The 24,724-nt window shown below is 40.4% G+C and overlaps 1 protein-coding gene across 1 annotated transcript in view; it reads left to right on the top strand.

Annotated features, from left to right (window-relative positions):
* Window positions 1-24,724, top strand: part of TSHR (thyroid stimulating hormone receptor) — a 95,927-nt gene that overhangs the window by 57,102 nt on the left and 14,101 nt on the right. The window contains exon 6 of the mRNA XM_045162151.1: window positions 7,552-7,629. Coding sequence (XP_045018086.1) covers window positions 7,552-7,629 — 78 coding nt within the window. The remainder of the gene's footprint in view (window positions 1-7,551; window positions 7,630-24,724) is intronic.

The raw sequence follows: 24,724 nt of genomic DNA, 5'->3' as shown, positions 1-24,724 counted from the left end.
CAAATGTGGGAAATATTTCTTAACTGAAAATCATTTTCTTGTTGATTTTTAGAAGTCTAGAGCTGAGATAAGCAAACTTTTTCTGGCAAGGGCCGGAAAAAAATAGGTTGGTCTTTGTGGGCCATGAGATCTCAGTCATAGTTATTCAACTCTGCCTCTGTAGCGTGAAAGCAGCCACAGGCAATTCATAAACAAATGAGTGTCACCATGTCTCAATAAAACTTTATTTATAAAAATTGGTGGCAAGTAGAATGTGACCACATAGTCATAGTTTGTGAAACTCTGATCTAGATGCAGCCATGAAATTAAAAGACACATACTCCTTGCAAGGATAGTTATGACCAAACTAGACAGCATATTAAAAAGCAGAGACATTACTTTGCCAACAAAGGTCCGTCTAGTCAAGGCTATGGTTTTTCCAGTGGTCATGTATGGATGTGAGAATTGGACTATAAAAAAAAGCTGAGCACCGAAGAATTGATGCTTTTGAACTGTGGTGCTGGAGAAGACTCTTGAGAGTCCCTCAGACTGCAAGGAGGTCCAACCAGTCCATCCTAAAGGAGAGCAGTCCTGAGTATTCATTGGAAGGATTGATGTTGAAGCTGAAACTCCAATACTTTGGCCACCTGATGTGAAGAATTGACTCATTGGAAAAGACCCTGATTCTGGGAAAGATTGAGGGCAGGAGGAGAAGGGGATGACGGAGCATGAGATGGTTGGATGGCATCACTGACTCAATGGACATGAGTTTGGGTAAACTCTGGGAGTTGGTGATGGACAGGGAGGCCTGGCGTGCTGCAGTCCATGGGGTCACAAAGAACTGGACATGACTGAGTGACTAAACCGAACTGAACTGATCTAGATGTAGGTATTCAGTGAGGATGACTATTGTGTCACGAAATATGTAGTCTGTTTCTCCCAATTCTTAGTAAAGATTAAATGGCTAGCATGGGATAAAGATAAGAAGTATCTAGATAAAAATATTTTAGGGTTTGAAAGTTCATATTCAATCATAAAATAAAACAAAGATTTTTTTTCCAATCAGTATTTGAAATCTAAACTTAATCTCTGTTCCTGTTATAAAACTAAATGTTCCATTTATTCATTCTACCCTAAGTTCTTAATTCCTGCTTGATAGAAACTAAATTTTTCTTAGCTTTATTCTCTTCAGTAAAAGGTATCCTAATAATGCAAGGTAAAAATCAAAATAGTAATCATGATAAAGAGACCTGGAACTGGAGGAAGATAAATTAAGGGCTGAGCTGTAGATGGAGAAAACAGAGGTCAGGTTTCCAAAGTAATAACAAAATAGTACTGACTTTGTGATTTTAACATGGAGCTGTTGCTGCTAGCCTCAATGCGAATTATGCTTTAAAACTAATGTAAACACATCAGTATTCTATAATTACCCTACTAGTGTTCAAAGATTTTATTGATGTAAAATATTTTAACTTCTAATTTAAACAAGGGCTCATCCAAAACAGTGATTATTCCCCATTATCTGCCTCATGTCAATGTGCTGAAATTAGCAGATTTGACCTCACCAAGACCTATTTTTTTAGTGTAACTGAAGAACATGATTGCAGCCAAGTTGGACAAATTCCACATTGAGAATAAGCATTGATGCCTCAGCAGCAGTTGGGTAATTAGTTAAAAGTTCATGAAAGTGATGGCTGGTGCGCGAGAGTACACGGTCCTGCGATTTCATATGGAACCAAGCACACTCATCACTCAGATGTGAAATTAATAATAACACCAGCATCCCTTGCTCAACAGAAGTTGAACTGCTCTCAGTCTCAAGTTAAGTCACACATTCAGTCCTTGGAACCTCTTTTCCCCTCCTCCACACCATCAGGCATGAGGATATGTTGCTTATCTCAGAACTTTTCATTCTCTGTATGGTATTTTCCATTGTAAAATTCTAGCAACAAGCTACTAACTGACAGTAAACATTTGGGCAGGAAAAAAATACCATTTTGATGGGCTAAGGGTGTACTGAAACACCAATCGTTATGGACAGAGAAGTCAACACAATCCATGTACTAATTAGCATCACACATTATTACAAGCAAAACCCCACAGCTTGGAGCATTGGGAAAAGATGATGAGAGCAAAGATTATAGGATTAGGTAGGCTATTATTTCTTATGGAGTAAGTATTTGAACAGCTTGCAGGATATGCTCCAAGGCTGGCTCTTACCTCTGCCTATTGAAACCTTGAGCATTTTCTCACCTGTTACTGTTTACAGACAGGTATTAGATAGTATCACTGACTCAATGGACATGAATTTGAGTCCATTCCAGGAGATAGTGGAGGACAGAGGAGCCTGGCATGCTGTAGCCCATGTGGTCTCCAAGAGTCAGACCCAACTTAGTGACTGAAGAACAACAGTCTTGATTTCTGCCACCAAAAGGACTTTTATGGAGCACTGAGGGCTGGACAGGGGTAAGCTTCAACTTTCCAAATAACTGATGCTGTGAGAGGGAAACATGGTTCCCCACAGAAGTATTCCCATGAGAGTCTCACAACATAAACAGGTACCCTACAGGGATTATGGAAATGCAGGCTGAAATTCTACCTTGGAGCCACGACATATCCTAAAACACCCCAGAGAACGAAGCCTAGTGGCACCCACAACTTGCCTTGCTGCAACGTCATGCTTCTCCCTCTGACATGTCCTCATCTAAACATAATGTAGAGGGTGCCTCGAGCTAGGAGATACCCAGCACCTGGACCTTCGTATATTTTATTCAGCTTGTTTTTCCTGAATGGCTGCTATGTGCCCAGTGTGAGTCCAATGGGGATTAATGTGAGCCGCGTCTGTAGTACTGAGTTCATCAGTTGGATAGTCTTCTGCAACTCACTCCTGACCATCTTCATTTCCCTGACCATACTGTTCTTCCATAACTGTGAGATACACAGCACTTAAATCAGCACAGGGTTTCTTAACTCCCTTCCCCTTCCCCACACCGCCCCTGACTCCCATATGAAAAAATCTGATGTATCTTTTCTAGGAGGAACTTAATTTCTTCCAAGAAGTTCTCCAAGAGGCATACATACTCCAAAGAGTAAAAAGGCATGGTATATACACGTGGTGCAGTGTCTAGCTTATTTTTAAAGAAGATACCAGTCCTTTTCAAATAAGCCCCTCCCAGTATTTAGAAATCCTTTCAAGAAGTCTTTATTTTCACCTCAGACTCCAAGACTTTCTACTCTTTTTCGTCTTTTACATTCATCCTGTCTGTGGAAGAGAGAGTTTAGCTGATCACACTGATATACCCTCCATATGAAATAATCATCATCTGCAGTAGGTTACCCATGTAGCCCTACCAAGATCTGTGATTGACTTACCCAAGCTGGCTTACAGATTGTGGATTCTAGAGGAATCAGGATAAGTCAGGGTCAAAGACTCAATTTAAACTGACGTTCCCCATGAACATTATATGATACATGGGGCTGATGGAAGTCCACACTTCTTGAATATTAAGGCTTCTGCAAACGTATTTCCCCACCCCATCCACTTTGCTTCAGAAGGAAGGTAGAATCCGCAATCTGAACCCAAGGTTAACACTTCGTGGCATTATCATCATCTGTGATAAGAAGATAGCCTCCAAACTGCCAATGGCAGAGTGGGGGTTTCATTTTTAAGCCCCTCGTTATTTCTAAGGGATGAAGTGTACAAACAATCCTTGGTTTTAGAGAAGGCAGCCTCCCCCCAAGACTCAGTTCATCTCCGTTCAAGTTGGCTGCACCCTCTCTTCATCCGGCTGCTCCCCTCTTGGACTCTGGCTGGCTTTCCCAGTTTAAAATCCCCTGCAGCATTTCTGGTAAACTGTAGCACTTATCAACCAGCCTCCTGATCCTTGGGGGCGTATTGAATATCCGATGAAAACACTGCAGAATTGGACAAGCAATTATTTAGTTTTACAATAATTTCTACTGATTAGAGCAAGCCGATTTTCACTTGCAGCAGTCAGAGATGAGGAGGAAAAACTGAGATGAACTCACCAATCCTTACTTGATTTTCAGCAGTCTGGGAACAGAATGTGATCTGCAAATTGCATGGTCCAAAGAATACAAAAGGGGTTGTGAGTCAGTGTGGCACTTCTGCTGAGTTAGTTGTCTTTTTACAAAATCATGCTGTTCAAGATCTTCTCTGCAGTTCTTGTTTCTCCAAGGTGGCTTTTGTCTGCTCTAGCTATCACTGACCATGAACTCTGTAGACACGTTGAGTTGAAGGAGAGTCAAACAGTGTTCAAATGAAGGTTTTGAGAGAGACGTACATGACAGCCATTCATTCAGAAGGCATAGACTGGCTTCTGTAACCTCTTACTTGGGTCTTTGTACATATATGAGGTTAACTGACCCCCTCCCTCCATTTTTAGACTTAACAGTACCCTGGAAGCTTGATATCCAGCCATTGCCTGAAGAGGCCACGTCTGGACCATACCCTGTGGCATTTGTAAACAAGGCTGCTTATCACTGCCATCTGAGGAGTCAATTGGCCAACACACCATATGATGATTGATTCTCTATTACTTTTTCATTACAGTGAAAGTTTAGCATGGCCCACCTCATTATTTTGAAGGAAAAGTGCATTGCTTTTTTGATTCAATCCTTTACACCTTCATTCAGGAGATAGTTACAGAGGCACTGAACTTGGCATTGGTGATACAGCAATGAGTAAGACAGAGAGCTTACATTCTGATTGGGGAGACAATGAAAAAGTAAACAAAGAAGCAAGATAATCACAGACTGTGGTAATGCTGTGAAGGAAATAAAGAGTACAATGAGGAAAACAGGTGGTGGCTACTTTAGGTCAACTTCGTTCTGAACCTTGATTTGAGAAAAGATGTATAAGATCACACAACGTATTAAAAAGTAGAGACATCACTTGGCCGACAAAGGTCCGTCTAGTCAAAACTGTGGTTTTTCCAGTTGTCATGTGTGGATATGAGAGTTGGACCATAAAGAAGGCTGAGCACTGAAGAATTGATGCTTTTGACCTGTGGTGTTGGAGAAGACTCTTGAGAGTCCTTTGGACAGCAAGGAGATCCAACCAGTCCATTCTAAAGGAGATCAGTCCTGAATGTTCATTGGAAGGACTGATGCTGAAACTGAAGCTCCAATACTTTGGCTAGCTGATGTGAAGAACTGACTCATTGGAAAAGACCCTGATGCTGGGAAAGATTGAAGGCAGGAGGAGAAGGGGACGACAAAGGATGAGATGGTTGGATGGCATCAGCGACTCAGTGGACACGAGTTTGAGGAACTCTGGGAGATGGTGAAGGACAGGGAAGTGTGGTGTTGCAGTCCACGAGGTTGCAAAGAGTTGGACACGACTGAGTGATTGAACAATGACAACACTGTTTAGAGCCGCAGTGTTTGCCATTCGGTTAAGTCCTCATCCCCCCATCCAGAAGAGGGAGACTTGGTGGTCGTTGGTAAAACTTTTCATCCAGCTGCCCCAGTGGAGACCCTTCTGTGGCTCTGAGGCTGCCCCCTCTTCTTCCAGGTTCCATCCTGGACAAAGGGCTGGAGGGGAGCCGACGGTGGGTCAGGAGGGGCCGGGGGCCCAAAGCTCACAGAAGCACTGCTCCTGTTCTGCCTTCTGGCCGGCGACAGACGCTGCCTCCCCCAGCTCAGCCACAGACACAGCCACCCTCCCTGTCCTCAGTCTCCCTCCGAGATTCAGAGAAAAGGAGGGACAGCCAGTTCACTGAGGGGAGGTTCCTCTGTGCGGGCTCTGGAGAAAGCATCCTTCTGACTCAAAGTGTTCATGGCATACTGTTCCTTTTTTTAAAAATTGAAGTATAGTTGATTTGTAATGTTGGGTAGGTTTCAGGTATATAGCACTGTGATTCAGTCAGAGATATATATAGATATAGTTTCTCGGATTCTTTTCCATTATAGGTTATCCCAAGATAACTGTACCAAGTATAGTTCCCTGTATCACACCGTAGGTCCTTGTAGTTTATCTAGTATCACACTATTCTTTTTTTTAATGGTTTATGTTGGAGTATAGTCAATTAACAATGTTGTGATAGGTTCAGGTGGACAGCAAAGGGACTCAGCCATACATATACATGTATCCATTCTCCCCCAAATTCCTTCTCATCCAGGCTTCCAAGTAACATTGAGCAGAGTTCCCTGTGCTATACAGAAGGTCCTTGTTGGATATCCATTTTATCTATACCAGTGTCATATTATTCTTATTAACCATCATCCTCAAGAATTTTGCATCATGAAGAGCAAGCACCATAAGCAGAAAAATGGAAGCATTGTCTATATCTAAACAAAGAGTCTCCAAGAGTCTCTGCTGTATTCATGTTGCACCAACAGGTGACTACTCACTGACTCTAAACCGACTTGTCTATATGGTGAATTATTCTAAACACGTGTAAATTGAGATCATTTATAATAAGGAGATTATATACATACATATATATAATCTAAAAGGAAATAAAGATATATATAGAAAGAAGGAACATATATCTATAAAGATATATTTATCTAAAAAGAAATAAAAAATATATACCTATATATATAATACTTGGTTTCTTTTCAGATAACTTTGTTTTCTAAAACAGCTAGGAGAAAAAAGCCAGTTTCAAAACACTTGAAAGCTTTTATCCATTTAGAGGTAATTTTGTTTTTCAGGATCACTTTATGACTTAAATTGCTTCAAAAATATTTTCCCCTCAAATGCCAAAGTGTTTTTCAAAATGGAAAAATCAAAGTGTTCATCAAAACCCTCCCACGGAAGCTATATTCTATAATTTTAGCAGTATAATCTGCCCCCGCTCAGAATTGACAGAGAAAATGCAGACCACCCAATTAAATGTGAATTTCAGATGAACAACAAATAAACTTTCAGTATAAGAATGTTTCAAAAATTATGTGGGAACTATTTATACTGAGCAACTGACACACACACATACACACAATTTATACTAAAACATTATCCATTGTTTATCTTAGTATCCTGCATTTTTACTTGCAAAATCTGGCAGCCTTTCCCCAAATAAAAGATCTGAATCTCTGCCAGTCCCCATCACCACTCATCACCTTCACTCTAATACCTGATATAAGCCCAGGCAGCAAAAGTAAATGGAAATATTGATCAGTATTGAGAAACAAAAATTAATTTAGTTGGTATTGAAGAGGATTAAAAAATACAGTCACCATTGGTCAGGTAAATAGGGAATTGGGCGACTTATATAAAATCTTTAAAATATGTAAACTAGATCATAAGCACGTTCACTTTCAAAGACTTCAGCCATGACGAAGGCATCTAAACTTTGCACAATCGGAACCTAGAATATTTTGAGTGCTTAAGACAGAAGAAGGTAAGATGTTTTCTAAATCCCTGTGTGTGTGTGTGTGTGTGTGTGCGTGTGCGCGCTCAGTCGCTCTTTGTGACCCCATGGTCTAAATTCCTAGAAAACAGTTAATAGCTAAGGATACCACACTCACATTTTATCTTGGTATTTATATTAATTTGCTTAACCTCACCTAATCCATTCTGTGTGTGTGTCTCTCTCTTTCTAGTTACCTGAACAAGAATAAATACCTGACAGTCATTGGCCAAGATGCATTTGCAGGAGCCTATAGTGGACCAACCTTGCTGTGAGTAAGACATATGGAAGAACGTTTGCCTTTTGGTGCAGCGGGGGCAGGGGGATGATTAGCTGATGATGTTTATGTCTTGCTAGTGCTTTTCTGCCCAGCTGTATAGGCTACTGTTCAGAAGAAAGTCCTTGTTCTTTGAGACTCAGAGGGTCCCACACTCCACTGTGCCATCCTGATGCCTGATGCCACCTTGGTGTGGACACTCATGAAGGCCCTCTTATGAAAAAAAAAGACATTTTTGAGCAGCTGACGTTTGCAGGCATAAGGTCTACAAATAGGCAGAAGATACTTGGTCTTTGCCTAGAAATGACTGTGCGTTGCACAGTGCATGGCAGAAAGAAAGAAGAATAGAAATAGCTTGATTCACATCCAGGAAATCTTACTCGAAAAGATGAGATGTGAACATTTTTGTGAAGCAGCATAGAAAAAATTGTATGTGTGTATTTGCTCTGATTTATACTGATACCTCTGTATCTAATCATGATCAAGTCCTGTTGATTCTGTCTCCCACAAGCCTCTTTATCAGGGCCACCTTCTTCATCCCCTTGGTTTTGTCTTAGTTTAGAATTTCATTCTTGAGCAGTTGTTCCATCTTTGCCAAAGTGGAACACAGCCACTCAGGAGAAGCACAAGACAATCCATCAGAGACAAGAAGTTTCCATTTATAAATAAGAGGTTCCATCAAGTAGGTGCAGCCCAAGGCAACAGTGGGTGGTCCACAGTCTTGAAGACTTATACCCTCACTCTTTCATTTTTAACAATTTCACTTCACTTTAAGATTGAATGCACCCCAGTTAAAAGGGTTTATGGCCTTACTTTCTTAACACACAGCCTCCATATAACAGGGCAGAGTGACCCTGAAAATCTCTTGTACCTATACTGGGGTTCATTGATAACTCACGGCAAAGTACTTATAAGTATTACGCATTTTTCTTCTTACAAAAAGACAAGTGAAAAAAATTGTATTGCCCTCTTCCGTGATATTTTTTAACCTTGAAGATATTTTTTAAAGATATTTTTAACTGCTCCTTTGAGATAAAAGGTGATATTTCACCAATGAATGAGGAAACTTGTTGCTTTTCTAAAGAAATGTGTGCTTTGGAAAGAGTCTTTAGAAACAGGTATTTGGAAACATTTACATGTTATGTAATTTTCCTGATGAAAATAGTGAATATCGCTTATAAAAATATTTTTAAAAATCAGAAATCAAATATTAACATGTTTTAAAACCTTTTGAATTGAGTTGCAATGGGTAAAATCCACATGCATAATATATGAAAATGAAACATCTTTAGATTTAGTTTGCAGAAAGTACTTACTGACATCTGAAAATATGAATTTCAATAAAAACATATTTGATTACTGAATAGGATTGAGAGATGAGAATCTTAATCTAGTAAGTACAGCCAAGGCTGCCCTATTCCATCTGGAACCATCTGTCTTTGTGAGGTAACTTTCAACTAACAATAATATAAACCAAAACCAAAATAAACTGACCCAGAAGCAGACCCTGAATAGCTGTATCAAAAAGGGTTAAACAACAATTTTCAAAATCAGTGAAATATATTTAAGGACACTTCTGGTGAAATATTTTTAAAAAGTATTACTTGTCTTTATCCTATCCTTTTTAATGTATGGTTGGGCTTTGCTGGTGGCTCAGATGCTAAAAAATCTGCCTGCAGTGTGAGAGAGCAGTGTTTGATCCCTGGGTCAGGAAGAGCCCCTGGAGAAGGAAATGGCAACCCACTCCAGTATTCTTGTCTGGAAAATCCCATGGACTATAGACCTGGTGGGCTACGGTCCGTGGGACTGCAAGAGTCAAACATGACTTAGCAACTAAACTACCAAAATAAATATTTGAATCACACTTCCATAAATGCTACAGCATTTAAATAGCAGTCACATTTTAAAGATAATTTAGTATGTTGCATGTATGGAAGAGTGTCTATTTCTGCTTCTTTGAAAGTGGTAAATTGTTGTTGTTGCTGTTGTTGTTGTTTTTGAGTTGCTAAGTCAAATCCAACTCTTTATGACTCCATGGATGGTAGCATACCAGGCTCCCCTGTCCTTTCCTATCTCTGGGAGTCTGCTCAGATTCATGCTGTCTAATCATCTCATCCTCTGCCACCCCTCTTCTCCTCTTGCCTTCAGTATTTCCCAGCATCAAGGTCTTTTCCAATGAGGTAGTTCTTTGCATCAGGTGGCCAAAGTATTGGAGTTTCAGCTTCAGCATCAGTCCTTCCAATGAATGCTCAAGATTGATTTCCTTTAGGATTGATTGGTTTGATCTCCTTATAGTCCAAAGGACTCTCAAGAGTCATTTCCAACAACACAGTTCAAAAGCATCAATTCTTCGGCTCTCAGCGTTCTTTATGGTCCAACACTCACATCCATACATGGCTACTAGAAAAACCGTAGCACTGACTAGACAGACCTTTGTTGGCAAAGTAATGTCTCTGCTTTTTAATATGCTATCTAGGTTGGTCATAGCTTTTCTTCCAAGGAGCAAGTGTCTTTTAATTTCATGGCTACAGTCACCATCTGCAGTGATTTTGGAGCCCAAGAAAATAAAGTCAGTCACTGTTACCACTGTTTCCCCATCTATTTCCCATGAAGGGATGGGACCAGATGCCATGATCTTCATTTTCTGAATGCTGAGCTTTAAGCCAACTTTTTCACTCTCCTCTTTCACTTTGATCAAGAGGCCCTTTAGTTCTTCTTCACTTTCTTCCATAAGGGTGGTGTCATCTGCATATCTGAGGTTATTGATATATCTCCTGGCAATCTTGATTCCAGCTTGTGCTTCCTCCAGCCTGGCGTTTCTCATGATGTACTTTGCAGATAAGTGGCATAAGCACACCGAGTTGTAAAGCATAACTAGATTAGAAGCCAGATCTGAAGTTGATTCCTGGCTCCATCACTACTGGTGAGATCCAAGTCTCAATTTTCTTATATGTCAAAACAGGGTAGCTAAAAGTAGTGAAACTTAAGTAAGAAAATAAATCTAAATCACTTCATATATGTACCTTCACTTCTTCCTGACTCTTGACAACATCACTACTCTTCCCTTTCCTAACCTCTCTGATAACTCCCTCCCAATTTCTCTCACTAGAGCTCCCTGCCCCAGTACTTCAATGAGGGTTAGCCCTGGAAATTTCTCCTTCATATTTTCTCCTTTGTTTAAATCATTTGCTCTCAAATATTATGAGAATATGAATAACTTCTAAATTTCAGGTTTCAGGCTATAACTCATTTAGTCGGCTCACCTGCCTGGAATTTCCCCTTTTTCCTCTCATTCCTACCCTTTCCAATAAGTTGGATGAAACTTTTCCTAACCAACCTCTGAAAATGTACAGTAAACATTTACTGAAAACTTTCTAAGCCTAAGAATTCTTCATTACCAACTTTCAACCCAGGAGGTCAGCACTTTAAAGTAATGTCAGGAAAAGCCTCTTTAAGAAAGTCTGCTGCTGCTGCTAAGTCACTTCAGTCATGTCCGACTCTGTGTGACCCCATAGACCCCATAGACCCCGCCGGGCTCCCCCGTCCCTAGGATTCTCCAGGCAAGAACACTGGAGTGGGTTGCCATTTCCTTCTCCAATGCATAAAAGTGAAAGTGAAGTTGCTCAGTCGTGTCCGACTCTTAGCGACCCCATGGACTGCAGCCTAGTGGGCTCCTCCATCCATGGGATTTTCCAGGCAAGAGTACTAGAGTGGGGTGCAATTGCCTTCTCGAGGTTAAGAAAGTCACAGCTGGTCAAAAGAGAAAAACAAATATCATATGCTAACACATATATATGGAATCTAGAAAGATGGTACTGATAAACCTATTTGCAGAGCAGTAATGGAGACACAGATGTTGAGAACAGACTTATGGACATGGCTGGTGGGGGGAGGAAGAAGAGTATGGGATGCATGGAGAGAGTACCATGGAAACATACCTGACTATATGTAAAATAGATAGCCAGTGGGAATTGGGCTGTATGACTCAGGGAACTCGAACCGGGATTCGGTAACAACCTAGAGGGTGGGATGGGCAGGGAGGTGGGAGAGATGTTCAAGAGGGAGGGGACATGGGTGAACCTATGGCTGATTCATGTTGATGTTTGGTAGAAATCAACACAGTACTGTAAAGCAATTATCCTTCAATTAAAAATTAATTAATTTTTTTAAAAGTGACAATTGGGAAAAGATCAGAAGGTCATAATGGAGTGAGTCATGTGACTATATGAGGGAAAATCATTCTAGACAAGTGCAAAGACCCCCAGGTGAAAACATACCTGGCTTGTCTGAAGAGCAGCAAGAAGGTTGAGTGAACTAATAGACATATACCTTTCATCCCAACACAGCAGAACACACATTCTTTTCAAATGCACATGGAATGTTCTCCAGAACAGATCACAGCCTAAACCAAAAAAGAAGTCTCAATACATTTAAGATTGAAATCATATCAAGCATCTTTTCCATCCACAATGGTTTGAAACTGGAAATCAACTACAAGAGAAAAACTGGAAAAAACAAACACATGGATGCTAAACAGTATGCTACTAACCACACAATGGACCATTGAAGAAATTGAAGAGGAAATGAAAAGATACCTTGAGACAAATGAAAAAGGAAACAGTGTTCCAAAATCTATGGGACCCATCAAAAGCATTTTTTAAGAGGGAAGTTTATAATGATATAGGCCTACCTTAGGAAATAAGAAAAATCTCAAATAAACAACCTAGCCTGATACCTAAAAGAACTAGAAAAAGAGGCATAAACAAACCCCAAAATTAGTAGAAGGAAGGAAATCACAAAGATCAGAGCAGAAATAAATGAAATAGAGACTTAAAAAATAGAAAAGGTCAACAAAACTAAGAGCTGGTTCTTGAAAAGATAAACAAAATTGATAGACTTTTAGCCAGGCTTACCAAAAAAAAAAAAAAAAATGCTGTGATAAAGAAAATAAACTAGAAACTTACAGAGAGAAAAATCCTGTTACCTCTGAAGGCTGAAGAATCAGAATGCCATCCAGTCTTAGCAATAACATTGAAAGTTAGAAAACTACAGAGTATATATAGCCTTCAAATTTTGAGAAAAAGTAGTAATTTTCAAACTATCTGTTGAAGGTGAAGGTAAAATAAAGACATTTTCAGATGTGCAAAGTCTCAACAACTTGATTTCCCAATCCCTTTTTCTGGGAGTACAGACCAATAAAGAGAAAAATGAGGAATTTAGTGGTCCACACAGGGAAGAGGCAAATGGAATTCCAGGATGACCGAAAGGGAAGTCAGGAATTTTGAGACCAGGTTGTCTACATCAACGGTGAAGGAGGGATCCAAGAGAAAGGCCTACAAATAAAAAGGGACTAATAGATTATCGGACAGGGTCGACTTTTGAAAAACTGGGCTGAGAGATATTTTAAAAAACTTTAGAGCATGTGACAAGACTCAGCAAGAGGTCCTTCAAACAAGATATGCAAAATTTTAAAAAAGGAGGAACAGACATCTTGTGAAGAAACAAAAAAAGTTACACAAGAAATAAAATGGAATCACAGTGTGGACACTTGTAATAGCCATAATACTAAATATAGACAAGTAATTGCCATAATTGGAGAAGGCAATGGCACCCACTCCAGTCCTCTTGCCTGGAAAACCCCATGGATGGAGGAGCCTGGTGGGCTGCAGTCCATGGGGTCTCAAAGAGTCGGACATGACTGAGCGACTTCTTTCACTTTTCACTTTCATGTATTGGAGAAGGAAATGGCAACCCACTCCAGTGTTCTTGCCTGGAGAATCCCAGGGATGGGAGAGCCTGGTGGGCTGCCGTCTATGGGGTCACACAGAGTCGGACACGACTGAAGCGACTTAGCAGCAGCAGCAGCAGTAGCAATGGCCATAATACTAAATATATACTTGTAATGGCCATAACCAAATATGTCCTAAAAGTATTTCAGGAGAGTAGAGGCAAGTGTCAGGAGGGTGTATGTGTGGGTGAAGGAAGAGAGCTAAAAGGAGTCAGTGGGTGAATCAAAACCCAATAAATCAAGAAACATTTTCAATTATGGAAAGAATACTGAAAATTGAAAGTGGTTGCTTCTGGGACATCAGAAAGCAGAAGGCAGGCAAGAGCTGCCCAAAGGTCTGCTGTGTGTGGTAAGTTTCCAGTGTAATTTGCTTTATAAAAATAGGTCCATGCATTATTTTAATGCATACTTAGCTTAAATTTTAAAAGAATGCAACAAAAGCACAATGGAGACTGTAGCATGTGACAGGCCCAAAGGAGGGATGCAAGAAATGAATGCGAGTTCAGCCTCATTCCTCAAATTCCAAGCATCTGTCTTAAAAGGCATCTCTTAACTAACCATGCATGGTCTTGTAACATATTTTAACTCTTGTCTTAAATTTTTTTCAAAATCTTCATTACTTTGTTTCCCCCGTAACTTTCCGCCATAACTAGACTTGAAGATCCTAGAGGAAATTGACTGTGTCTCATACTTTCTGTAATCCCCCCACTTCAAAAAAGACAGTAAATACTCAATAAGTATTTGATAAATTATAACTGAATATCAAATAGCCATATTTTGGCTGTGATTTGGTATAAAAGCCCAAGCTGAAAAATCTTAAACTCTATCCAAAAAGAAGAGAATTCGAATATGTGTATATCATAAAGGTATTTGTGAATGAACACAATCATCTCTGATGACAAATATGATCAAATTTCTCAGTTAGTTTACCACCTTTTTCAAGGTCACTGCTTTAAAAAGAATCTAACTTAAAACAGGTGCAGCATCTAAAGTGAGATCTTATCTCCAATCCTCACTGGTTTCTTAAAAGCCTTTTAGTTTCATAACATTTTTACTCATTGATCTTTTAATCGATATATGATCTCATTTTCCACTTTTATCCTTTAAGAGGAGCTCTTCGTGTTTAAACTCCCAAAGGAAAGAACACACTGAAATGTAATGCCTTCCATAATAAATAACTGAAGTCCTCCAAGGTCTAAATTATGTAACTTGCTCTAATAAGCATTTAACTTACTGTTGATAATGACTGTATTATAATTGTCCCACTTACTATTATAAGTAACTCCCAAGAAGACAGGATCTCTGTGATCATATCCTTGAGCTTACATTCTGGTTATCAACAAAAACAAACTTTAAAAATAAACTATTGTAGCTAGTAGCTGATCAGATTAATCATTTGAAAATCTAAGAGTCATGGCAGTCATGAGCCATCTGGGTTTAGAGAAAAATAAACCTTTCATGTATTTCTTTTGACTCGTAATGCTCTTCACAAGGTCATAGTATTAGATGGCTGAAGAACTGTGGCAGGGTTCTTTCTAGCATGCCTGAAGTCCACAGGCAGGTAGAATAAATGATTTTTTAGGTTGATCCTGGGCAAAATTATTTTTTTATTGAGGTATAATTCACATACACTATAACACACACATTTTCAAAGTGTACAGTTTGATGAGTCTTGGCAAAACTATATTACCCTATCTCAGTCAAGACTTAGAACATTTTCATCTCCCAGAAAGTTCTCTCTTGCTCCATCTTCCATAGACAATCACACATTTTTTATTTTTCTGGTGTAAAAACTAGGAGTGAAACTGTCAGGTCACAGGATAGGTGTATATTTAACTTTTACAGCAAATACTGTCAAACTGTTTTCCAAATGATTGTCTCATTTTCTAGTCCCAACAGTGAAGTATGAGCTTCTTACTTGCCAGTTTACAGTCTTATCAATCTTTTATATTCTAGCCATGCTTGTGGGTATAAAGTAACATATCATGGTGATTTTATTTTGTGCTTCCCTGATGATGTTGAACATCTTTTCATGTACTTGTTAGCCATTTGTTTATTTTCTTTTGTTAAGGGCCTGTTCAAATATTTTTTAAAAATGAGTGGTTTGCCATTCAATTTATTATTGTGTTATGGTCCTGGAGAAGAGTTTTGACCAGAATGAAATTACTTTTAGTCCAAACTACCAGTCCTCTGTCATTCCTAGTTTATTCTTTCTGTTTCTCTTTTCTTTTTAAGGAGAGATAGCTAATCCAACACAAGGTGTTCATTTACTTACTTATCTGCAGGCATTTTAATGAGCACCTACTGAACCCCATGGACATTATAAGAATAAGACATAGTCTCTGCCCTGAATGAGGTCACAATCAAATTCAGGAGAAATGTGAATAAGTAACTGTGAGTTTAATGTAAAAAGGATCATAAGAAGTATTTGGAGAATCGAGACCCCATTTCTGGTTAGGATGACCAGCAAAGGCCTTTTTAAAGGAGGTGGTGTTAGAGATGGGCTTCAGATGAGAGCTAAAATGGCAAGAGACAGAGACAGAAATGATAAGATGAAGAACAAAGGTAAGCCTAAGGAAGACACTGGATATATTCTAAGAGCAACGACAACCAAATAACATAATTTGGGCCAAAGGACAGTGTCTGAAAAGTGTGCTGTGTTGAAATCATGTTGTGGGAATGTGACCTCACTCAGCAGGTAAGGGTGACCACCACTGAAGGATTACCATGGAACATCAGTCGTAGTTTTCATAGTCCAGTTCAGGTCTGTGGTCCTCTTCAACTCACCCCGGGCCTTGTTTCCTTGGCCCCAACCGTGTTAGCCCTGGGGAGCTGGGTACCAGCAACACTGGGACCTCTCCTCTCTACCTCCTGGCTATTTGGCAGGCACTTGCCCCGCTTAGGGAAGGAAATCGAGCCCAAAGACCTAATCGGCCTCATTTTCCTTGTCTTCCTTTCTGGAGCAGCTCTCTCGGAAAGGAAGGGAATGTCCTAGGCATAGAAGACCAGAGGTTTGTCTGCTAGGCTGCTCTGCTCTGGGCTGGGAAATGAGTTGCAAAGACAAACAGATTTCTTGCCATGCCTGGCTTGGGCACCCAGCCAGACTCATGGCAAGGGAATCGGGTTGTTGGGGAAGCAATCAAAGCCATCCTAAGTCTCCAGGGGCCTCATCTCCAGGGGCCCAGCAAAGGAGAGGGCCTTTGCTGCACAGTCTATGAGAGCTGTGGGGAAGGTCACAGGAGACTCTGAAGAGAAAGCGTAGACAATTACCTTTCTAGAATTGTGTGTGTGTTGGCTTCTTGCTAAAAACAAAAGGATGGTCTGCTTCAGCCCTAGGAATCTTTGGACCAAAGGAGTTATGTCAGCCACTCAGGATACTTTGTTGTTGTTCAGTTGCTAAGTTGTGTCCAGTTCTTTGTGACTCCATGGACTGAAGCACGCCAGGCTCCTCCATCATCTCCCGGAGTTTGCTCAAACTCATGTCCATTGAGTCAGTGATGCCATCCAACCGTCTCATCCTCTGTTGTCCCTTTCTCCTCCTGCCTTCAATCTTTCCCAGCATCAGGGTGTCATCTCTTCATATCAGGTGGCCAATGTACTAGAGCTTCAGCATTAGTCCTTCCAATGAATATTCAGGGTTGACTTCCTTTAGGATTAAGTCCCGTTCATGGGTCACAGCCTTGTCATGGTGAAGGGGCTTGCATAACTCAATGAAGCTATGAGCCATGCTGTACAGGACCACCCAAGATGGACCAGTCATAGTGGAGAGGTCTGACAAAATGTGGTCCTCTGGAGGAGGCAATCCACTCTAGGATTCTTGCCTTGAGAACCTCATTGGACAGGATCCTTGATTCCCTTCAAATCCATATTTATTGATTAGTAGAATCTCTTATTATCATAGCCATTGATATGAGAAGAGGGGATTAAGACTTTAGTCACAGAAATCTCTAATGATAAGGTTACTTTTTACAACTATTGAGAAATTTTCAGAGCATTTCCCTACTAGGGAGATGACTCTGGTAGAAGGATGATGGAATTATTGCAAAGATCCTCAAAGTGGTACAAATCTTTGGGTTTCTTCAATTGACTAAAAGCCCAGCTACTATTATCCCCAAAAGATGTTCACTTGATCAAGTAGAGGTTTGACAGAAAACAACAAAATTCTGTAAAGCAATTATCCTTCCATAAAGAAGTAAAAATTAAAAAAAATTTTTTTTACTTTAAATAAAGTTCTTCAAAGCAATGGAAGCCACGGTTGAGTGCAGTGTCCTCAAATGATCACTCATTTTACATTAGGGGATTCAGTCTTGTATCTATGCCAAGCCGAAAAGTAAACTAGGATGACTGTATCGCTAAAGAAGAATAATTCACAAATCCATTAACTGTTTCTTGTAACTCAGTTTTGCTCAATTGTTTAAAGGCTTTTCACTTTGATTAAAATTGGTAGAACATAAAAGAATTTTTGCTGAGTCTGAATTCTAGGTAAATAACACTTGAAGTTATACAGGAAAAAATGAGACAAATATTTCTAAACCATATAAATTCGGAACAGTTTTATCAACTAATCAGTGCTCTTTAGCCAAGAGCCTTCAACAGTGATGAATCTTCAGAATGAAAAGCAAGTAGGAGAACATTTTTTTGCAACTTTACATTTAAATAAATCTACTTTTTAGTGAGTGCCTACTAGTCTCAGTGCTGAATATCTTAAATTTTTAAATTATTTTCTTTTATATTAGCAGTCCCAAAGGATTCTGACCTCTCCAAACTACTCCTTTCATAATTTCTGGTGATTTTACCCATATCAAGTCTCAATTGTATGATGAAAGAACAGAAATGAGACTGCACAGGGCCACACAGATGAAGTAAAAATGATGTGTACTCTGTTTTGATCAAGTTTTACTCATGATCTTATAATTAACTAAAAAAAGCTGACAACAGGTCAACTGATAGGAGGGCTGAATCAACCTGGGATTATTATATAATCATTATTATTATATAATTATTATATATTATGTAATTATATAATCAACCTGGGTTATTTATTTTTAAATAAATAACCAACAAATATAAATAAAGAAGTAGTTTATGGTGTATACAATGAGGCACTCAATTCTTCCCAAGTAAACAGGGATGAGTACTAAAATCAATGGCAACCCACTCCAGTATTCTTGCCTGGGAAATCCCACGGACGGAGGAGCTGGGTGGGCTACAGTCCACGGGGTCACAAAGAGTTGGACGACTGAGCAACTGAGCTCACAGCACACATACTACATCTTTGACTCATCTGGAGGTTTTTACTCTTGGAAAACAGGTGCAAGGAAATAAGGTAGTTAAGAGTTTTCATTCTGACACACTGTCTCTGCCAAGTCTCCGAAATCCATTTTGTTAATTATGTTCTGCTTCTGAGTCTAAAAGAAAGAAACACTCTGAAAGAAAGTGGACTTTTCATTTCTCCCAGGCAGTGTGCAGGCTGATGGTGATGCTCATTTTATACGGGTGTTGGGGGTGCTGGAGCACAGGGGAGAGGACTTTGCTGGGGACGGTATGTTTGTGCTTCAGCATTTGACTACTGGCAGTAAGTTCCCATCATTTCCTTGTGTTTCTGTGTGGAGGAGCCCCAACCTTACTGAATTACAATGTTGTTGTTGCTGTTGTTCAGTCGCTCAACCATGTCTGACTCTTTGTGACCCCATGGACTGCAGCACACCAGGCCTCCCTGTCCATCACCAACTCCCGGAGCTTGCTCAAACTCATGTCCATTGAGTCGGTAATGACATCCAACCATCTCATCCTCTGTCATCCCCTTCTTCTCCTGCCTTCAATCTTTCCCAGCATCAGTCTTTTCAAAAGAGTCAGCTCTTCACATCAGGTGGCCAAAGTATTACAATACGGAGGTAGTTTTTTCATCGCAGGATCTATAATGCTGAGACAATGAACTCCATGAGATTTCCTAGGTCATGGAAGCCAGGGGCTTAAATGAAGTGTAATTATGCAACCTCAAGAGGGAGAAGAAGATAACAGTGATATCTGAGTTACAAAGCAATTTTGTTTGCATGCAGACTTTAAGAAAAGACTGGTCATTTATGATCATCTAACTCTTTAGACACACATTTTCCTAATAATAGGGGCCAGTTTTGAGCTTCAGCTGTGTGCTAGGTTCTTTACAGATGGTCTATTACCTTGAGTCTTTTAAACTATTCAATAGTAGATGTCGTTATCCCTATTTAACAACAACTCAGGTGCAGAGAAATCAGATGAGTTCCCAAGGTCACCTGGCTGTAAGCGGTGATGTTAGGATGCAAACCCAGCCCTAACGGAGAAGCATCATCAATTCCTAGAATATCAGATCAACCCTTTTCACATAAGCTTATTCGTGCGCCTGTTGTAATTTCCGAACTTCACTTCATCCTCTTCTTAAATTTCTACCTAAAACCCTCCAGTTCTTGAATATCTGACTTGGAAAAAAAAAAATCCTCACAAAGTTCTCAAAGACCTCTTGCTGTTTGCCCCCCAGCTACGAGTCATTATCTGTGACCCCCTGTCCTCTGTTTGCCCCCCAGCTACAAGTCATTATCTGTGACCCCCTGTCCTCTGTCTTCCCTTACACTGCACTCCAGCCGCACTGAACCGGCGCCCTGAGGCGTGTTCTCACCTTGGCGGTTATGCACTCGCTGTTTTCTCTACCCAGGAGGCTCCTTCCCTGGAGATCCATGGGCTTGTTCCTCCACCTCCTTCAAGTTTTTCCTTAAATGTAAGCTTCTCACTGAGGTCTTTCCTGAATTCTCCATTTAAATTTGAAGCTGCCTATCACCCTTCATCCCAGTTCCCCGCTTTCTTTTTCTTCGTGATACTTAGCACCACCCAAACTTCTAGGCATCTTAGACGTCTGCTGACTTGTTTTCTCTCTTTCTCCCTCCACTAGTGTATAAATGCAATGGGAGGAGGGGTTTTTGTCTGTCTTTCCCCACGGAAAGACACAGAGCGGAAAATTCTTAAATATTTGATAGATAATCAATAATTTAAGAATCGTTGTACATTTCTGTTCCTGGGTTGTTTGTCTTGGCATTGAAGTTCCAGGAAGAATGCTTTTCTTTTTCTGAATTGAAAATGAGAAAAATCTTCATTTTCTGAAAACAAACAAGCACACAGCACGTGAACAACTTGCAAATTCTTGTTGCAAGTCATTCCGCACGAGAGAAAATGAAAGGCGTTTACTTGTGGGCACTGGCAGCCTGGAAGGATCTTAGAGTAGAACATCTAAGTTTAAAATATGCTAATTATTGACTCATGTTATAGAAACATAAACAGTTTATATAAAATGAAGTTGGGACTTCCCTGGTGGTCCAGTGGTTAAGAATCTGTCTTCCGATACAAGGGACGCAGGTTCGGTCCCTGGTCAGGGAACTAAGATTCCCACATGCCACGGGGCAACCAAGCCCGTGCACCACAACTAGAGAGAAGCCTTCATGAAGGCCGCACACCGGCTGGGAAAGACCCCGCATGATGCAACAAAGATCCCACGTGCCTCACCTAAGAGCCAATGCAGCCAAAAACAAACAAACAAACAAAATATATATATTTTAAAATATATATATATATTTTAAAAATGAAGTTGAACAGATGCCCTCCTTCCTCACTGTGCTTTGGACCATTATTTCTCCTCCTCCTTAAAAATCTATCCTCAACCTTGATTCTTTCTTTTTCGTAAGGTTTTTAAGATAACATTTCTTAACAGTTAACATGTACATAATAGGAAACCAAAAAACACAAGAAGCAAAAAACAAAGTCATTCATAGTCACAAGCAGTTTACCATTGGACATGGCCTTCTAGGTCTCATTTGTGTATTTTCACAACTGAGCATCCATTTTTATGTAATTAAGATCATACAGTTATGGATCATGCTGTTTCACACATCATGAATATTTACCATTTCAAAATCCCAAAGCTATGAGTGTTTTGATAACCAAGAATACATTACACTGACTCAATCTGGAAGGAAAAAACGTAATCTTGCCTTTCTTGGCGACAAAAATTTCGAAGACAAAAAATGGCAGTAGGCCTCTAGATAAACATTGGCGTAACTATGATTAAAATACTACATCTCCTTAATGTTCAATTAAAAATGAGACATAAAGCAACGGAGTACACAAGGGATAATGCTTCTAAGAGGATTCATTATCCAACCTAAACTATAAAGTGTTAGAAAGGAGGTATGTTTCTGCTGAATTATTTAACTATGCACTCCCGTGGTACAGCCAGAGATGCACATACATCAGTGGTTATCAGAATATAAATATGAACACATCCACATACAGCCCTCCCTCTATACTTCCTTCTGCCCCTCAGCTGCCAACCTAAACGAACAAGTCCTGACATACATTTCTCAGTGACGATTTAATAATTCCAGGTCCAAGATGCTGCCTTTTTTAAAAAATCAATTATAATGAAGGTATTTACAAATTGGTTAATTCATTACTTCTACTTTGTATCATACATTGTTACCTCAGGACATCTAAAAACCCTAGATGTTGCAAAATAATGAACCTTGTCCACAATAAACATAAGTGCTTCACAAAAATGCACATACAGACCGATGCTGCTACTGCAGTTATAACCGAAAACTGTCTTCCAGATAATGGAGACATTAGCCAAGAGCCTGTGCCCTCACCCTTCCTTTACTCCTCCTCCAGAATTTCAGCGACCAAGTACCAGACTACATCCAGCTCCAACCCTACCTTGATTCTTATGCCCTCAGCCATTACCACCCAGATATCTTTTTTGTTGTTACTGGTGAACTGCAGAGTCATCCTATCTCTTCATTGCTTGAGGATCTCAACTCCTGATGCACTGAATCTTCTATCCTCCTTCTCTTGTAATTGCTGATGTAGATCAAGTATCCATGCAGATCTTCTTTCCTATGCCTTGGCCTCTGAGTGAGTCACTTGGTCACTCCAGTAGATGTGCTTACCACTCTGCCTCTCGACTCCCCTTCTGTGGCCATAGGCCTGGCATCACCAAAGATTCCAAACCCTCATAGTCTCAGTCTCAAACATCCTGCTGTCTTTCCACACGTTTCCTTCTCATACAGTCATTCCTTCAATTCTTTGGTCGGATTAGGAGCTACAGACTGTTGAAAAACAGTTTTTCACAACATGAGAGCTTCAAGTTAAGTTTTCTTTGGGGCAAAATGAGGACTGCAACCTAGGAGACAGCATCCCAGACAGTTATGAGAAACTGCTCTGAGGAGGTGAGAGGAGGAACTAGGATATATAGAGGTTTTGCAACAAAGGGTAGGTAGTCGGGGACATCAACTTTGGGAACACCAAAGATTACTGTTAATTAAGGAAATCAGACATGTCAAGTTAAGGAATTTAGTGCTTTTCTATGTGTGGAAAGATGCAAGTCCAGGCTCACTGAAATCACTCCTTTGACATGCACCTCAGCTGTCTGGGGCCAGTGTCCTGCATTTTCACATTCCAGGTCTCCTCAGGGCTCACTGTGGGGAGTGGCTGAAGTCTGATAGCTGCTAGATGGCAGGTATTCTTCCTTTCTGCGTTCCCGCAGGGTTCACCAGCTCACCGTTCGTGGTGGCTGCAACTGCTGATGACTGTGGCACCCTTTGGGCTTCCCTGGTGGCGCTGGTGGTGAAGAACCCACCTGCCACTGCAGGAGGTATAAGAGGCGTAGGTGTGATCCCTGGGTCACGAAGAGCCCCTGGAGGAGAGCATGACAACCCACTTCCTATTCTTTCCTGGAGGGTCCCCTGGACAGAGGGGCCTGGAGGGCTACAGTCCATGGGGTCGCAAAGAATCGGACATGACTGAAGTGACTTATCACATGCATGCACGTGACATCCTTTGTTTATTGATATGGCAGGAAACAGCTTCTGTCTTAGCTCAGTCAGTAAAGAATCCGCCTGCAATGCAGGAGACCCAGTTTGATTCCTGGGTCCAGAAGATCCCGTGGAGAAGGAAATGGCAACCCACTTCAATATTCTTGCCTGGAAAATCCCATGGACAGACAAGCCTGGTGGGCTACAGTCCATAGGGTCGCAAGAGTCAGACATGACTTAGTGACTAAACCACCACCATGGTAGGAAATACTCTATTTCTCAAGTCCATTATTAACACCTCACTGTCTTTCACCTCTTTCATATCTTCATTTCTTTCTTATGAAGATTAGTTTCCATCATCTATCATTATAAGCACTGACTTGTATTCATAGCCAACTACCTTGACCCTCTCTCTGTCATCCTTGCCTAGAAAAACTCTACCTTGGTTAAATCCAACTACCCACCTACCATGGGCTGGACTTTTGCAGGTGAGCTTGGCAAGCAGTTTCACTTTAAATCATTCACCCCAAGTAAACCCTAAGTGCTATACAGCAATAACATCCCATTTCCCGAGTTACTCTCCCTCTCCCCCAGAAAAACACGCCAGGCCTCCTCCCCTCTCCTCCATTCTCTAGTCCTTCTCTCTTATTCTCATGCCCACGTGATCATCTTGACTTCCATTTCATCTAGAATAAAATCAACCAGAAGAGAATTCCTCATGGTCCCACAGCTACCCATCTTCCTGAATCTATGTCCACATCGCCTGTCTCCTCTCCTGAATTTTAAGCCACCTTTTAATCTTGGGCCCCATGCCCTCTCAGCAATCCAAGGGCATTGCTTCAGCAATCCTTGCCCTTCTGTCCAATAGCATCTATATTTTCCTCTTTACTGGATTATCTCCCATCAACATTTAAACATGCTATTGTTTCTCCCATCATAAAACAATATTTCTTGAGCCTATGGATTAAAGGATACCTGAGAGACATATCAGTCAGCTGCAGTTCTTAAATCAATATGGATCCTGACTCCAGTGAGACAATTGCCTTGCCTCTTTTAGAACACTGATTATTTGGTGACTTTAAAGAGTTATTATTATATTTAGTGTTTTTTTTTTTAATTTTTCGAAGATACTTTATCTTTTAGGGTTATATATTGAAACACTTATAATTTAAAAATGTCCTTCAAGTTTATGTCTAATTCTGTGTCCTTTTGTAGCAAGATATGGCAAAAGAGTTGGCTAGAATTCTAAATCCTCTCCCCAATGCCTGTTAAGCTCACTCCAGTTAGGTTTTCACCAAAACTGTTCTTTTCAAGATCACCAGTGACTTCCACAGTTGCTAAATCAAATGGCCAATTCTTAGTTCATGTCTCAGAAGCATTTGACTCGGTTGATGACTTGATCTTCCTTATTGTTCTTCTGGCTTCCAAGACACCACCCCTCCCTTGGTTTCTCTCCACACCTCTGGTT

This window comes from Bubalus bubalis, chromosome 11, assembly GCF_019923935.1.
Source record: "Bubalus bubalis isolate 160015118507 breed Murrah chromosome 11, NDDB_SH_1, whole genome shotgun sequence".
Lineage (NCBI taxonomy): Eukaryota > Metazoa > Chordata > Mammalia > Artiodactyla > Bovidae > Bubalus > Bubalus bubalis.
Note: the sequence above shows the minus strand (reverse complement) of the source record. Positions and strands in the feature narration are given on the sequence as shown.